At 46.5% G+C, this 15,361-nt stretch overlaps 1 protein-coding gene across 5 annotated transcripts in view; it reads left to right on the forward strand.

Moving 5' to 3' along the window:
* The window catches only part of TBC1D4 (TBC1 domain family member 4), a 130,874-nt gene that overhangs the window by 101,117 nt on the left and 14,396 nt on the right, over positions 1 to 15,361 (forward strand). For 4 of the 5 annotated variants that reach the window (XM_060769421.2, XM_060769422.2, XM_060769423.2 and 1 more), the window contains 2 exons: positions 7,893 to 8,051; positions 14,729 to 14,887. In XM_060769421.2, the coding sequence (XP_060625404.2) occupies positions 7,893 to 8,051; positions 14,729 to 14,887 (318 nt within the window). Of the gene's footprint in view, positions 1 to 5,333; positions 5,505 to 7,892; positions 8,052 to 14,728; positions 14,888 to 15,361 lie in introns of those variants that run through there. The other variant, XM_060769425.2, reaches the window with a different exon arrangement.

Genomic DNA, 15,361 nt, shown 5'->3' on the forward strand with positions numbered 1-15,361 from the left:
CTCCACCACTGGTGGGTGGAGGAGCTCTCCCACGACCCGAAACAGCTCCAATGATTTATTTGCTGCAGACGCTATACGGGCAGTCGTGAATGATTTCCTGGCCACCCGTATAGCCGCGGAGTACGCCTTAAGAGAGGCTCTAGCCCGTGCTCGATCAGACACATCTCGAGATTTCCTCCATTTGCGCTCTAGCCCCCTTCTCATATGCTTCATCACCGCCAACTCCTCGGTAAACCAAGGAGATGGCCTATCACGGCGCAGCGAGATGGGGCGTTCAGGTGCGATCGTATCTAACGCCCTGGCCATCTCCCCATTATAGAGAGTTACCAAGGCGTCGATAGAATCGCCAGGCTCCAAGGCAGGAAGAACCCTAAGATTCCTCAGGAATCCATCCGGATCCATCAGTCTCCTAGGGCGGACCATCTTAATTTGTCCTCCACCCCTGCGAAGGTTTAGGGTCGCAGTAAGTCTAAAGGTGATCAGATGATGGTCAGACCATGACACTGGAAGAATGTTTTGCTCTTCCACTCTGATCATTTCGTTGTCCGCCACAAAAACAAGGTCAAGAGTGTGTCCAGCTTGATGAGTGGGGCCAGATATTATCTGTGACAGTCCTATGGCCGTCATGGTGGCCATAAAGTCCTGAGCTGCGCCAGATAGAGTGGTCTCGGCGTGGATGTTAAAGTCTCCCAACACCACCAGGCGCTGGGAGACCAAGGCCGAATTAGAGATCACCTCCGCTAGCTCAGACAGGGAAGCTGCCGGATCTCGGGGTGGACGATACACCAGCAGGAACCCCACACTGTCACGGCTCCCCACTTTCAGATGGACACACTCAAACCCAGAAGTCTGCGGGACAACGCATCTGGTCACGGCGATGGATTGCCTAAAGACCACTGCGACCCCTCCTCCCCGCCCCCCTTGTCTGGCCTGTTGATGCACTCCAAAACCTGGTGGGCATAGCTGGGAAAGGTTTACACCCCCCACCTCGTCCAACCAGGTCTTGGTAATGCATGCCAGGTCCGCCCTCTCATCCAGGATCAGGTCCTGGATGGCTGCGGTCTTGCTATTGACGGACCTGGCATTGATCAAGAGGACCTTAAGACCAAGGGGGCTGCCAAGGAGCCTACCACTACTCACCTTTTCCAGGGTCGCAAAAACTCTGTTGCGCTTCTCCCTGGGATGTTTATGGACCGCAAATCTCCTTCCCCACACGACTCGAATAGCACCCCCCTTCTCTGGAACCATCCCCCCCCCCCCGCCCGGCCTGGGTCTAGTCAGCTCTCAGAGGAGGAAGTCGGGCTGGGGAATAATCTCCCTTGGGCATTTGGTAGGGATGAGTCCGATGTTGAGGTAGATAAAGAGACATCGAGGGAGCTGAGTGGGCTGAATAAAGGAAGCGTTCTCGAGCGAGGGAGTGTGGCTAGCTGAGTAGGAACAACCGGGACAGATGGAGTCTCATAATTATACGAACCAGGAGGGGGTGCCCTAACTGGTGAACTAGTTGTGGAATTTGCCCGGGAGCCAGATGGAACATGGTGGGATGAGAGCCCGGGGTCAAACAAGGGGCGAATGTGGGGGTCCACAACTACCCTCCTAATGGTGATGCCCCATTTCTTCAGGCCAGGTTGTTTGGCCATTAGGTCACCAAGCCAAGTGTTGTCTTCAGGTGAAATTTGAAGACGGGTGGAGCGGTCAGAGGATTGATAATCCCTCCACAACCACACTATGGCTTTTAATCTTATATCCTGTGATCTTTTTCCCAGGATTTGGGCCAAGGAATTACAAACCGCCCTCTTGGAGGTCCATCTGCCTCTGTTTATCATTAGATCGGCAATGTCCACAGCAAAATTGTCCGTGGGAAGATGTTGATTCCGATCGTAATGTGCATTAGGCTGATCCATAAGGCCAGGTGTTGTATTATTGGCCGTTCTCTGGGTAGCCAACACAGACTGCTGCCACTTCCAGATGTTCCTGTTCCTATGTATGCCCAGAGGTTCTCCTTTTCCCTCAGATGTCTCATCATTGATCCCTCCCTCCCTCCCTCCTTCCATCCTATGTTCCGAATGTTCTAAGGTGCTTTCCTCCCCGTTTCGACACAAGTCCTTAGTTAAGTCTGCACAGAGAGAGTCTTCAGTCTTTGGAGGATTAGATTGCACAGTAATTCCTGAGAAAGAGGCAAAGCCTCTAAGGAGATGGTCCATTTTCTCGTTTAAAAACCTGAGTTGAAACAACACGTGGTTGAACGAGTCCCTCAGGAGATCGTAAAAGTGCAAAATGTCATTTTTGGCACAAGGGTCCGCTGTAGCCATTCCTATGTTGGATAATTCACTCTCTCACCACTAACACCAAGCACTCTTATCAAAACTCACTCACCTCCCACTTACAACACAATCAGTCAATCCTCCAGGCATTTCACAACTCCCATACTCTTCACATCCTCCCACATTTCTCTCAGCTCACTGAACCAACTTATACACTCTCTCACACACAGCTATCATCCATACCTTCCTATGAATTCGCTACTATCACGGACAACTCATGCACTCTCCTGGACTTCTTCACTCAAACCATCTCAAGCAATCCAGTCCTCTCTAACAATACTCCTAATTGCTCCTCGCCCTCCTAATATAATCAGCAGTTAAACATATAACATACAGCTAACTAAAAAATAAAATGCAACTAGCCAAAGGAAAAGTAGGAAAAGAAAATAAAATAGTGAGAAAAAGAGTCAGATGGCGGCTGCGAGTTCCTGCTACAGGCAAAGCCTAATGAGTTCTTCGGCTCCTTCCAATGTTGGTAGTTGGATGGGGCGGCGATCCGCTAGCTCCCTCTTCTTCACCTCTCCCGATGACATGGGGGCAGAGATGGCACGGGGGGCGAGAGGGCCGGTGGCTGGATGGGGCGGCAACAGCTGGTTCCCTCTTCTTCACCCCTCCCGATGGCGTGGGGGGGGCAGAGTGGCGCGGCCTAGCGCTCAGCTGCTTCAGCCGGCCCTTTCCCGGTGCGGCGAAAGGGCCGGTGGATGGATGGAACAGCAGCTGCTGGCTCTCTCTCCTTCGCTCCTCCCGATGGCGTGGGGGGGGGGGCAGAATGGCGCGGCCTAGCGCTCAGCTGTTCAGAATGGCGCGGCCTAGCGCTCAGCTGTTCAGCCGGCCCTCTCCCGGTACGGCGAAAGGGCCGGTGGGTAGATGGAGTAGCAGCTGATGGCTCTCTCTCCTTCGCCCCTCCCGATGGCGTGGGGGGGGGGCAGAGTGGCGCGGCCTAGCGCTCAGCTGTTCAACCGGCCCTTTCCCGGTACGGCGAAAGGGCCGGTGGGTAGATGGGATGGCAGCAGCTGGCTCTCTCTTCTTCGCCCCTCCCGATGGCTTGGGGGGGGGGCAGGAATGGCGCGGCCCAGCACTCAGCTGCTCAGCCGGCCCTTTCCCGGTACGGCGAAAGGGCCGGCGGATGGATGGAGCAGCAGCAGCTGGCTCCTTCCTTTTCACCCTCTCGATGGCGTGGGGGGGCAGAGCAGACGGCTGAGCGGGCCTTCACTCACCTCCTCCTAGATGGAAATGGAGGCCCTGCAGCAGGTGAGTGGGTCTCTCTCACTTTCACCTCCCCCGGAACGGTGGGGGCGGGGGGCGCGACGATGGAGGGTCGCGGCTCCAAAACAGCCGGGCGTAGGCCGCGATGGCTGGCGGCGAAGGAAGGAGACAGGCCGCGAGAAATGGCGGCGTTGCGCAGCCAGCCGCGGTTGAGTGGCGGCGGCGCGCGGCTATTCCGGTCTCCAAAGGGCCTCTTACCCTTTCGTCGCCTCCTTGGCGTCCCCTGGGGGGGCCTTCCCCAAGATCGACTGGGAAGGGAGGGTCGTGCGGGAGAAAATCGGGAGCAATTGGATCTCGCCCCGGGAGCTAGGAACGCTGTGTGTGTTCACAGCGCCATCTTGGGAAAAAATATATATATATATATATATCTACAGCCCTCTGTTTTCAGCCTACGATTGTTATCAAATTGAAAAAGCTATGCCATTTTATTATACTGAGTACACAAACAGATCCTTGAATAAGATACTGGGCCTACACTGTGTGGCTGAGCAATGTGTTTCATGAGTTCTTAAACCAATTTTGTGGCCTTTACTCACAGCATAAATTGAGTGCTGAGTTAAGAATTCTTTGAATATGGGTTGTTGTAGGCTTTTTCGGGCTATATGGCCATGTTCTAGAGGCATTCTCTCCTGATGTTTCGCCTGCATTTATGGCAAGCATCCTCAGAAGTTGTGAGGAGAGAATGCCTCTAGAACATGGCCATATAAAGCCCCAAAAACCCTACAACAACCCAGTGATTCCAGCCATGAAAGCCTTCAGCAATACATTCTTTGAATATGAGTACTGAGTGGCACAGAATCTTGAGCAGTTAAGTGATTTTGGCAAATCAGGAGTCTCCTTTAAATGAATTCAAATCATGTTATGTAAAAGTGAGACGTGTTTGATCTTTATTGCAGCCTTTAGAGTTTCATTTTGATTATGCTTTAATTGCTGTCTTAAACTGCCAGAAAGTCATTTATGACTATCTCTGTGATGACTATGCTAGAGATGCGCAGGAAAGCTTGCTGTGGAAAATTCACAGAACAAAATGGCTTGTTTTCTTTTTACATTATGGCCAACACCTCTTCTCCCAATAGCAGATGGTTTTTAATCTTCTGTAATGAGAAGTAATGGAAATTCTGTTTGAATGGAAATTTGTAATCCATAAGCACTCGGCTTTTTGACTTGCATCTTTGGTGCCATATCATTTGGGGCCCTTCACACAGCTGAATAAAATCCCACATTATCTGCTTTGAATTGGGATATATGGCAGTGTGGACTTAGATAAACCAGTTTAAAGCAGATATTTTGGAATTTTCTTTCTTGATATTCTGGGTTATATGGCTGAGTGGAAGGGCCCTTGGTCTTTAACATCGCATAATTGGATGACAGGCTGGATCTACCTTGCCCTGTATTCGAAGATCTGATCCCAGATTATCTTCTTTGAACTGGATTATATGATTCTACACTGCCAGATAATCTGGGATAAGCAGATAATCTCGGATCACATCCTGGGATATATGGCAGTGTAGAGCCAGCCTTAGACAATCTACTAGTGTAAACATGCTCCTGTCACCCTTTTCCACCATCAGTGGTGGTACTGGTAGTATGTGAGATAGACTGCAGAGAAATTCTTCCTTGCCTTCTGTAGGTTTCCTGTCCTTTTAATATCTCTATATCAGTGGTTCTCAACCTATGGGTCCCCAGATGTTTTGACCTTCATCTCCCAGAGATCCTAACAGCAGGCAAACTGGCTAGGATTTCTGGGAGTTGTGGGCCAAAACACCTGGGGACCTACAGGTTGAGAACCACTGATTTATATACTTTGTCTCAATCATCCCAATATGAAGCTGTCTAACAAAATACTAATAAAAACCCTTCTCATTCTTCCTAATGCTGCCGAGGAGGCTTGAATGATATTTTGTTTTACAGAAGGTAAGATGCTTGGAAATAACCCCCCCCCCCCCCCAAATATACCCAACTCTACATATGTGTGCAACAAAGTACGGCTGTTATTTGGTACATAACTTTAGTTAGGTAACTTTGAAACCTGAACTAAAAAGCAAGGTGAAAAGTGAGAATCGCATGCTTTCTGTTTTCTGCTAGAAAAAATATTTGTCAAGCATATTGATGGATTGATAAGCCAAGAGTACTGGGTATGGGCTATGCTCCATCTTCCCTCTAACACGGGCTACTAGCAGTGGCTCACCTTTTTGTGCTTCCACTTTCCCTACTTGTAAGAGTTAGAATCAGAGGTCTATGTCTAGTGATCCTATTTCATTAATAAAAGGCCTGTTATGTTAGCAATTCCATGTAGAGTTAGCACTGGTGCAGCACCCAACACAATTGTGGTTAAACCATTGCACCACCAGGCAGGACTTCTGACTGAAAGGTCGATGCTTCAAATCTGGGGAGCGGGGTGAGCTTCTATCTGTCAGCTTCAGCTTCCCATGCAAGGGCATGAGAGAAGCCTCTCGCAGGATGGTAAAACAACAGGGTTATGGTTCCTTTCTAGCAGCCTCTTTTTAATAAGGGTAAAGATCTTGGTGAAAGTTAGGAAGTTCAAGAAGTCGCTATCATAGCCCAATTCCCCGATCTTTGCTAGAACGGTTGAGCACCATTTTGAGGGATGGAGTTCGCTCAAGGGGAGTTAGGTCAGAAAGTGACTGGGGCTTTGATAGTGGATAGATAACCTAAATTTTATGATGTTTAACCAGATAGTGGCCTTTATAGAGTATGGCCAGATTCTAGACATAGAACTGCATATGGGACACAGTTTGGGACACCAAATAATTTGTGGAGGAATTTCGAGTGGAAAGATCTGATGGCAATGTTATTAGGGGTTAACTAAATGGGCGCTCCATAGAGTAGTTGTGACATCGCCTTTGCTTGAAAAACGTACAGAGCTGGGGAGATATATTGGTTCCCCCTGGAATGGAAAAACCTCCTGGTAGCACTGTCACTTGATTGGGCCCAGGCCAGTGTAATGAGTGGATCATGACAGGTTGTTTCTGAACCAAAGTCCTAGGTATTTGAAATGCTTTCCTTGCTCGATATAATGGCCCCTTATCTTCCAGACTTGTTTATTTTATTGCTTTTCCCTAAAACCAGGATCTAGAAATTTATTTAAAATCAGTAAAAAAACCTAAAAACTGGCCAACTTATTGGTAGTCATTGTACTTTGAAGCTCATCCAAAAAGGAACCATCCCTTTCTGTGAGGCCCCTTTCACAGAGCTGAATAAAATCCCACATTATCTGCTTTAAACTGGAATATATAGCAGTGTGGACTCAAATAACCCAGATCAAACCTGATATTGTAGGATTTTCTACCTTGATATTTTGGGTTATATGGCTGTGTGGAAAGGCCCTGAGTTGAATGGTGAAAGGTAACAGTGTAGTCTGCCCTAGGAAAACCTAAAAGAATGATCTATCCCCTCAACTCTTTGTGGTGCCACTTCTGGCCTTGTTGAATGCCTGGGTGGGGAAACACAGTGGGGGCTGGAGCAGCCAGCCCTTTGAGGCGGCATTGGTGCTTTCCCCTCTCCATGGAATGAGCCTTGACTTGACACGATTATATACAGTACTTCTTTGTATATACAGTTGGCCTTCCACATTTGGGGATTTCATTTTTAGGGGTTTGATTATTTGTGGATTTAGTTAATCTCTTTTCTTTAGGAATCTTTAATTCATCCTCCGTGACTCTATGGCCAACTTTCACTATGGAGATGTTCTGTAGGACTTAAGTCCCTTCTACACTGTCATATAATCCAGATTATAAAAGCGGATAATCCACATTATCTGCTTTGAACTGGATTATATGAATCTACACTGCCACATAAACCAATTCAAAGCAGATACTCTGTATTTTAAATGGCAGTGTAGTATGTAGAGATTCCTAGTCTGGACCTACACCACTCTATATCTCAGGATCTGAGTCCAGATTATCTGCTTTGAACTGGATTACATGAGTCTAAACTGCCAGATAATCTGGAATCAGCAGATCAGACCCTGGGATATAGGGCAGTGTAGATGGAGCCTAGTAGATCCAGCCTAGGAGTCATATGTAAATTGGGGACTGCCAGTATAATACAAACTGGACCAGTGTTCAAGACCATCTCCTAACCATTTGTCAAAGCAGATTTGAATTTAGAAATTTATGCACAGCAAGAGAGCGGTATTCTGGGCATCCCTTTCCACTTTTAGTCCCTACACCACCTTCTGTGTGGTCTATAGGCATGAATCCTAGCTGAAACTTGGTGGTCTTAACTGCTGTTCTGTGTCTCAGTCTGACACCATGTTTTTCCCCATGTTTTTTCCCCCAGCAAGCAGAGACGAGCTCCAATCCAGAAAGGTGAAGATGGACTATGAGGAAATTGGTACTTGTCCAAAAGATGTGATCAATATCTGGGATAAGAAACTATCAAACTTCAGAGCCAAAATCAAATGTGACATGGAAGATATTCATGCAACTTTGAAAGATGGTAATTTTCAACTGCTTTATACTTTATTTGTAGATTCTGAGCCCCATTCAGGCTCTGGTGCATCCCTAACAATGGCCCATCTACACTGACTATTTAATTTAGTTTCAAACCAGTATTGAAGAAAGTGGTTTTGCTGTGCAGGTGATTATATAAGAAATCCTAGAACCAGTTTGAGGCCCTGATGGAGATTATAAAAACCACAGAATACTGATTCACATTGAGTGCTTTATACCTCATGCTTTTGTGGGGTGGGTTGTCTGCCCACTGCAGTTCGAAGCTGGCTTCGAACTGCATTAAATGGTCAGTGCAGATGGCACCAATGCCATTAGGAAGGCATTGGTTCAATTGATGATGATATAATGAGATTGATAAGAATTAAGAAATGAGATTGATAAGAATTAAAAAATGTTATTTATTTCCTGCCTCTCCCTATGGTGATGCAGTAAAGGTGCTCACATACAATGGACAACAAATGAAATGCATAAGATAGTAAACACAATAAACTTCTAAAATAAGTGACTAAATATATTTAAGCACTGGATAATTATCTATCTGTAATATGGTCGCGGTGGCACAATGGGTTAAACCGTTGAGCTGCTGAACTTGCTAATCAGAAGGTTGGCGGTTTGAATTTGCGGGATAGGCTGAGCTCCCACTCTTAGCCCCAGCTCCTGCCAATCTAGCAGTTCGAAAACATGGAAACGTGAGTAGATCAATAGATACCGCCTCGGCGGGAAGGTAAATGGCGCTCCATGCAGTCATGCCAGCCACATGATCTAGGAGGTATATACAGACAACGAAGGCTCTTCAACTTAGAAATGGAGATGAGCACCAGCCCCCAGAGCCTTTACCTTTCCTTGTCGTGTCATCTGTGAAATGCGCACCTATGGGTTTTCCTGTGCGCCTGCGCAGCAATCCGGAACATTCTATCAAATTAAATCAATTTTTAATGATTATTTTAAGAATATATGTAAGCCCCGCCCATCCCCCGCCCCCCCAGTATATATGCCGCCAAATGTGGCTTGACCGGTAGTTCCTTTTTCCGCGCTAAACTTGCAGCATCTATGAACTTCTTCTCTGACTTATTTGACCTATTGGATTCTTCTTCCTCGATTGCCTACCTTCTCCACTCCGACCACGGACCGGCTGACGACTCTTTTCAGGCTAGGATATCTTCCCTTTATTTTATTTAAAAGAAAAGAAAAGAAAGAAAGAAACTGCTCAGCCTGTGGAGCTAATCTCCCGAAGGCTGATAGGCATACTAAATGCCTCCTTTGTTTGGGAGAGACTCAAAATTTGGGAGAGACTCTGCTAAAGCCCTCCTGTATGAATGTGCTTTGCTGCTGCAAACGGCTCCCTTCCTCACCCAGTCCTCCCCTTTGCAAGAGCCTTTTCAGCCTCCCTCCCCACGTGTTGGGGATAGGCGTGACTAAACTACGGCAAGTGCTTCCCTAGCGGAGCCAGCCGCTGGAAGAAAGAAAGAAAGAGAGAGAGAGAGAGAGAGAGAGAGAGAAAAAAAACCCCTCAAACAAACCATGAGGTGTGCTAAATCAAAGGAAAAAGCAAATAAATCAAAAAAGGGATGGCAACTCACTGGCACTCAGCCCTTGAGTCCCCCTGCACTGGAACCGTGAGGTCTGCTAAATCAAAGGAAAAAGCAAATAAATCAAAAAAGGGACGGCAACTCACTGGCACTCAGCCCTTGAGTCCCCCTGCACTGGAACTGATGCCCCAGTTTCCCGGTTCCATACTCCAGTTACAGGAGCCTCCCCCAACTATCCTCCAAATGGAGGATCCCTCCCCCCTCCTCCCCCTTGAACTCTTGGCTCCTCATCTTGAGCTAGAAACTCAACCTACAGCCGATCCCTCCATTTCCCCCCCTCCTCTTCCTGCCTCTCAGCCCTCCCCACCGCTTTTCCCAGACTTGCCAGAGTCCCCGGTACCGCGGGAGACTCCTCCCTCCATCCATCCCATTTCATCAGCACAGCCCTCCCGGCACCGCTATTGCTCTCCCTCTTCTTTGCCAAACCATCCCCCATAGAATCATAGAATCAAAGAGTTGGAAGGGACCTCATGGGCCATCCAGTTCAACCCCCTGCCAAGAAGCAGGAATATTACATTCAAATGTAATATTACATTCAAATCACCCCTGACAGATGGCCATCCAGCTTCTGTTTAAAACTTCCCCCATCCCTCCTCCCAAGAGGGCTCATTCTCCCTCCCCTGATCACTATATATCACAACAAAGGCTTCAATGCTCATCCACCGGATAAATACCCACAGCCCCCACATACACCTCCTCCTGCCACACTCTCTCATCCTCCAGAAGAACAAACTGAACCAGAACCTCAGCCATTTATTCAGGATCCCCTCCCAGATCCTGACCCCTCTCCGCAACAGTTAAGAGGATTTCATAAATTCTCAGCCCTCCTAATAAGACTTGCCAGAGCCCTCAACCTTTCTGCACTAGAACCATCAGATACAATTGCAGACTCATGTCTCTCCTCTGTTGAGCAAGAAACCCCCACATCCACTGTGTTGCCCACCTTGCCCTATCTTCTCAAAAAAAAATTTTTTTTTAAAAAAAGACAGGAGCTGCTGTGCCTATGGTTCCAGCAACTCCTAAAGGAACAATAATAATAATAATGAAATAAAATTTAAATTAAAAATAATAATAATTTTTATTGTATTTTATTGTAAAGCCTATACAAAAAAACCAGACTTTCCCTTCTAATAAAGAAAAAGAAAATAAAAATAAAAAATAGCACTCCATGGCAAATAAACAAATAAATAAAAATATTTATTCCCCAACATGCCTTTTTGCATGCATAGCCCATTATAGAGCCTATATGAATGTCTATAAACTTTTCTATGAAACAAAACCTCTCCTTATCTAGACTTACTCTCTCCATCTGAACAACCTTTGGCTAAAGCCTTTAACAGGAAGCTCTCCTGTTATCTGTCCTTCAAAAGACCTTGCAAAGCACACAGCTAACACCTCAGTCAAACTCATAGCAGGCTCAGTGGCCCTTCGTCGCCATGCCTGGTTTCGAGCTGCTATTTTTTCCCTATCTCAATACACACTTATTGGAGACTTCCTAATGGATGAAGCAGGACTCTTTAATCCTGAAACTGACTCACAACTACAACACTAACACAAGATGAAACAAATAGTCTACAAGTATGACCAGCAGCCATACACCTACCAACGCCAACGCTGGGGCTCTTATTATTACCGTCCCCAATACTACAACAGACCTTTCAACACTTCCTTCTATAGAGGACGGCAAACACCATATGCCCCCTCTACAACTTTGACACGACCTCTTCTTCCCTCCAGAGGTCAGTATCGTGGTATCAGACCCACTAACAACAATAACTTCATTTTTACTATAACGTTAACCACCCCCCTTCCCCACTCCAACTCAACCACTTACATATTTAGACAGACTACATTACTTCCTACCGGCTTGACAGACTATTACTACAGACACCTGGGTCCTGGACATAATTGACAGGGGATATGCTATACAATTTGATACCTACACCCCTGTAGGAAACATCTTCCTCACCCAACCTTTCCATACCATCTGGAAAGAAATTAACTCTCTACTTCACAAAGGAGCTATTTTCCCCATACCATCATATGAAGCCACCTCTTGTTTCTTCTCTCGCTACTTTCTAGTAGACAAAAGAGATGGAGGACTACGTCCCATTTTCGACCTTGGGAAACACCACGTAAATTCCGCATGGTCACTTCCCAACATACTCCCCTTCAATCCAGAGGAGTCTTGCCTACCAACGGTGCATTTCAAGGATGCTTACTTTCGCATCACAAATAGACAATCACACTTCAGATTCCTAACTTTTACAGTTCAACATAACAATTTTCCATTCAATTCTCTTCCATTTCGCTTATCACAAGGACCTTGGCCTGGTCATAAACCAAGAAAAATCTCTTCTCTGCCCAACACAACACATCCAATTCATACGAGCTGTCATAGACTCCAGGATGCAGAGAGCCTTCTCCCCAGAAGACTGCCTCTCCAACCTACAATGAGCCATCTTCAACCTCTTACGCTCCCAAGCTCCTCCGCTTGGGCCATCCAGTCTATCCTTGGTCACATGTCTTTTACTACCAACGTCACTCCATACACCCCTTTTTGGATGAGGTCCCAAAACATTTGATCCTCTCCGCGACCCCCAGTCCCGGGTCCTACACTCCCCACACAGTGTCCTCCAGTCCCTATCATGGTGGACAAAAGAATACAATGTTCAATCGGGGATGCCATTCATCCAACCCCGTCCTTCTATGTCCCTCACAACAGACGCTTCCAACTCAGGCTTCCAACTCACTCAAGGACTTCAAAGTCAGTGTCCATTGGTCCCCTCAGGACCGCCATTTTCCACATCAATACCCTCCACCTGATGGCGGTGGAGAAGCTCTTCATGCTTTCACCCGCATTATATCCAACCGCATGGTCCAAATTGTAACCGACAACACTGTGGTCAAATATTATATCAACAAACAAGAGGGAACACGCTCACAAACACTACTCTGCATTTCGACACGCTTATGAGAATGGTGCATTCAGAGAAATGTCCTTCTCATGGCCATTCACCTCCCAGGACAGGACAATACACTACCAGACTCCCTGAGCAGATCATCCAAAAACAATCACAAGTGGCACCTCCACCCCAAACAATTCAAACCATCACACTCAATGGGGCAAACCCAAAATAGATCTCTTTACATCACCACTAAACAATCACTGCCCTTTTACTGCACAAGACTCCGCCCCCATGCACCCCCAGGCTATCTCGGAGACATCTTCCTATTCCACTGGACTCCAGGTCTACTCTACCTCCCCCCCCCCCCCTATCCCCAATCATAACCAAAATAATCCAGGACAACTCGGATTGCATGCTAATCACCCCTTGGTGGCCCCGGCAACACTGGTTTGCACCACTCCTCCAAATCTCCAACAGGGAGTTTCTCCACTTCAAACCAACTCCGGACCTTCTCACTGTAGAGAACGGACTGGTACTTCACCCAGACCTCCAATCCCTCCGCCTGACGGCGTGGATGATTAGACCGCGTTAAACCAATCAGAGGAAGTATCACGTATACTCCTCGCTGCCCACAAACCAGCAACCAAAAAGTCCTATAACTATAAATGGTCCCTCTTCAAGCCATTCACAGAAACAGCAGGGCATGACCCAAATACAGGCCCAATACCCATGATATTAGATTTTCTAGTCCACCTCTCTGATAAGTGCTCCTCACTCTCCTCTCTAAAATGTTACCTATCAGCCATCTCATCATTTAGAAGGAAATTGGGTTTACCGTCCCTTTTCCAAAACCACTTAATTCAATTGTTTCTCAAAGGTTATAAAAACATCCACCCTCCTACCTCCTTTCCCTCCCCCCAGTGGAGTCTGTAATTAAGTTTGTCACAACTATCAAAACCACCTTTTGAACCCATGGCCTCCAATCACATTCTCACCTTTCGTGGAAGACAGCATTCCTGGCGGCCGTCACTTCCACCAGAAGGGTTAGCGAGCTTACAGCCTCCGGTCTGACCCACCTTATATTAGGTTTCACGAGGACAAAGTTGTTCTCCGTACCGATGTTACCTTTCTCCCGAAAGTAGTCTCCTTTTTTCATATGTCACAAGACATAACTCTCCCAGCCTTGTTTTCTTAACCCATCATCTCCCCTAGAAACTGCCCTTCACGCCTTAGATGTCAAAAGAGCTCTCTCCTTTTATTTCCATAGGACATCTACATATAGAAAATCCCCTAAGCTCTTTTTAAAATACAGGAAAGACAAATTAGGCTACCCTGTTACCTCTCAGGGGTCAGCCCCTTGGACTGTCTCAACATTCCGCCTAGCCTACCAATTGACAGGCAAAGATCCACCTACTCACCTGGTGGCCCATTCAACCTACTCTGTGTCCACCTCCCAGGCATTTTGGCGATGAGTGTCTCGTTAACAGATCTGCAAAGCAGCTACCTGGTCTACACCATCTATTTTTCCTTCTCACTACAAGTTGGACATACAAGCGAAAAAGGACGCCGCCTTTGGCAGAGCTGTTCTCTTTTCCTGTGTGGCATGACCCGCCTCCAGGCCAGTAGCTTGCTAAGTCACCCATAGGTGCGCATTTCACAGATGACACGACAAGGAAATATAGGTTGCTTACCTGTAACCGTATTTCTTTGAGTGTCAATCTGTGAAATTCGCACAACCCGCCCGTCCTCCCCACTTGTCATGCCTCTAACCTGGCTGCTGTTTAGCGCTGGGGAACTACCGGTCAAGCCACATTTGGCGGCATATATACTGGGGGGGCGGGGGATGGGCGGGGCTTACATATATTCTTAAAATAATCATTAAAAATTGATTTAATTTGATAGAATGTTCCGGATTGCTGCGCAGGCGCACAGGAAAACCCATAGGTGCGAATTTCACAGATTGACACTCAAAGAAATACGGTTACAGGTAAGCAACCTATATTTATCTGTGTATCTGTGTTTTATTGTTTCGAGGCACTGAATATTTGCCTTATGTCAATATATGCTGGAATCTGCCCTGAGATAGGGCAGAATACAAATAAAGCATTATTATAATTTGTTGTTTCTCTTTCTCTCCTCTCCCACCAATTTCTTAATTTATTCAGGTGTACCAAAAGGCCGCCGGGGTGAAATTTGGCAATTTCTTGCTGTGCAGCATCGAGTAAGACATCGTCTGCCAAATAAACAGCAGCCCCCTGACATCTCTTACAAAGAACTTCTCAAACAACTGACAGCTCAGCAACATGCTATCCTTGTAGATCTAGGTAACTTCTGTCATAGCTTATTTTGAAAACTATGGCACAACAAAGATTTGCTTTGCTTCGGGAAGAAACGGTTACCTTTCATGCTGACTTTCTTTAAAATGCCTGAGAAGTATTAGAAAAAATATTTTTTCAACTGCAACTCCCAGAGTCCCAAGCCAGTATACGCCCATAAAAAAAGTTACTTTTGGTGCCTTCTGCCGATCTTTGTGAATCTGTTTTGCTGTCTGTGTTATTGTGGCATATTTAAAGTAATTCTTTCATGGCTGTCTATTATTTTGCATCAGGAAATTGCTTCTGGTAATGAGTATCCTGTTTTCCACTGAGAAAAGGAATGTTGTTTTGGTTGGTTTTATTTTTCTGTTCCTTACAAGAATGTCATAGTGCAGGAAGCTACAGAAATTGGGATTTTTTTAATTCTTTTATTACCCAGTGTTTACTAGGAAGCATGGTAGCATTCTTCCTCCTGTTTGTATC

Source organism: Anolis sagrei, chromosome 3 (genome assembly GCF_037176765.1).
Source record: "Anolis sagrei isolate rAnoSag1 chromosome 3, rAnoSag1.mat, whole genome shotgun sequence".
NCBI classification, from domain to species: Eukaryota; Metazoa; Chordata; class Lepidosauria; order Squamata; family Dactyloidae; genus Anolis; species Anolis sagrei.